The sequence below is a fragment of the Diabrotica virgifera genome, chromosome 4 (assembly GCF_917563875.1).
Source record: "Diabrotica virgifera virgifera chromosome 4, PGI_DIABVI_V3a".
Taxonomy (NCBI): Eukaryota; Metazoa; Arthropoda; class Insecta; order Coleoptera; family Chrysomelidae; genus Diabrotica; species Diabrotica virgifera.
Genome location: NC_065446.1, coordinates 19,732,978 through 19,734,795, shown reverse-complemented (window position 1 = coordinate 19,734,795; position 1,818 = coordinate 19,732,978). Strand labels below are relative to the sequence as shown.

The window sequence follows — 1,818 nt, the reverse complement described above, 5'->3', positions numbered from 1 at the left end:
CTTAGCAATTAAGATGGTTGGGACGAAAAACCCATAGCAATTTACGATCAACCGACCATACATTTAGTTTTTGATTACTTGTAGTCCAAATGTTGATAATTTAATAAAATTCGAGTGTCCAGCATAAAAAGTAAGCCAAATAACTTTTTTTTTAAATTGGCTTACTTTTTTCCTGCATAAAAGGGTGTAAAAATTTCACGATCCGACGGATAGAAACTGATTAATATTTAACATGATTTAGTTAGTCCTACCTTAATACCGACATTGCCTGACTAAAGCCTAGATTGATAGTTTCATGTCAAAATCATTTACTATTCATTTATTCCAAGTACCCACTGAAATTTAACAAAAGACATGTCAATCAATAATCAATCTCATTTAAACATGACAAAAGTTTGTCTCCGCATCAGTACTATCCATGTCTTTAAAACAAGACATCACTCCAAAAACGCTCATACGGATAAACATTACAATTGATGAAACGTTAAGGCAGTATAATTGGCGCTCTGTGCATCCAGCATGCCATAAATATGAGAAGAACCAATTTAGATTCAAAGAGGAACAAAATTTTCTTTTAGCTGATTCGCCCACAAACAACGTGCCCGCCCTATTAACACGCCCACTGCTCTTTAACCCCGCCCTCTGCGAGTTTCACTGCCTCAGATAGTCTCTGAGTGTCGTGCAGTGAACATCTATTGTTTGAAAGAGCTTTATGGATTAATTGTTTATTAGGGTTTTGATTTGTAATTAGTGAGGTATAATGTGATTTTGTGCAAGATGGCGGCTCTGGCAAGCAATCTCGTACAGCAGCCGCTACATTTTTCTCGACAAACTATGGAAAGCACCGATGGATCAGTATCGATGGACTCTAGTGATAATTTTGACAGGGATTCTGTTAACATAGACAATGGTAGTTGTTGTAGTGACGATACAGTGCTCTCCGTTGGCAACGAGAACCCCAATCAAGACTGCAATAGCGAACCTTTAACGTTTAAAAACATTGAAAATCATTTGAACGCCATATCTCAAATTTCTACTAGTGTAAGTTCAGAATCTAGTCCAAAAATTAGTACAAATACAAAAACATTTAGTAAAATCACGGAACATGTAAATATTAATCCGAATCGTTTATATAACCAACATAACCTCAAAGAAGTTTCTGATAACGACGATAATCCCCGTATAAAATTTTCAATAGACAATATTTTAAAAGCAGACTTTGGTAGAAGGATAACAGATCCTCTACATATAAAAAAGATAGTTCCTAAGAGGGTGGTTCCTGAACCCGCGGAAGAGACGAAAGTGTCGGGGCCTGTGGACCTCAGTAAAGCCGACGAAAAGGAGAAGAAAGATGAAAAGCAACCTATTCTGTGGCCTGCGTGGGTTTACTGTACCCGATATAGTGATCGTCCTAGTTCAGGTAGGCACCTATTTATTTTTATCATTGTTTATCTATTTACCTAACTGTTCCTCACAATTCACCTTTTACTGCAGTTATCCCTGTTGTATCAATAAAAAAATTATAAGAGTGTGATAACAAAATTATGTGGCTTCATATCGCCTTGCATAAATAAACAGAAAAAGTGTTAAAATAAATTTTTTCTATTGCAGCGTACAGGGCCTATTTTACCACTAGGCCCGTGAGGCACCTGCCTTGAGCCCGTATTTTAATGGGGCCCGGAAAGATAACGAAAAAAACATTTTTATTACAATAACAAAATGAATTTTCAAAATTCTTTCATTTTACGAACAGGAAATGATAACAATAAGAGTTATAATTAAACAATGTCTAATTGTTTAAGGGCATATGCGGAAAAT

The 1,818-nt window shown here is 35.9% G+C and overlaps 1 protein-coding gene across 1 annotated transcript; it reads left to right on the top strand.

The window, feature by feature from the left end:
• Window positions 1-684: 684 nt before the first annotated feature.
• LOC126882927 (homeobox protein invected-like) lies at window positions 685-1,601 on the top strand. The gene has a single exon (XM_050648002.1). It carries the CDS (start codon window positions 778-780, stop codon window positions 1,462-1,464), a length of 687 nt encoding a protein of 228 aa, XP_050503959.1. The 5' UTR covers window positions 685-777; the 3' UTR covers window positions 1,465-1,601.
• The last annotated feature ends 217 nt before the right edge of the window (window positions 1,602-1,818 follow it).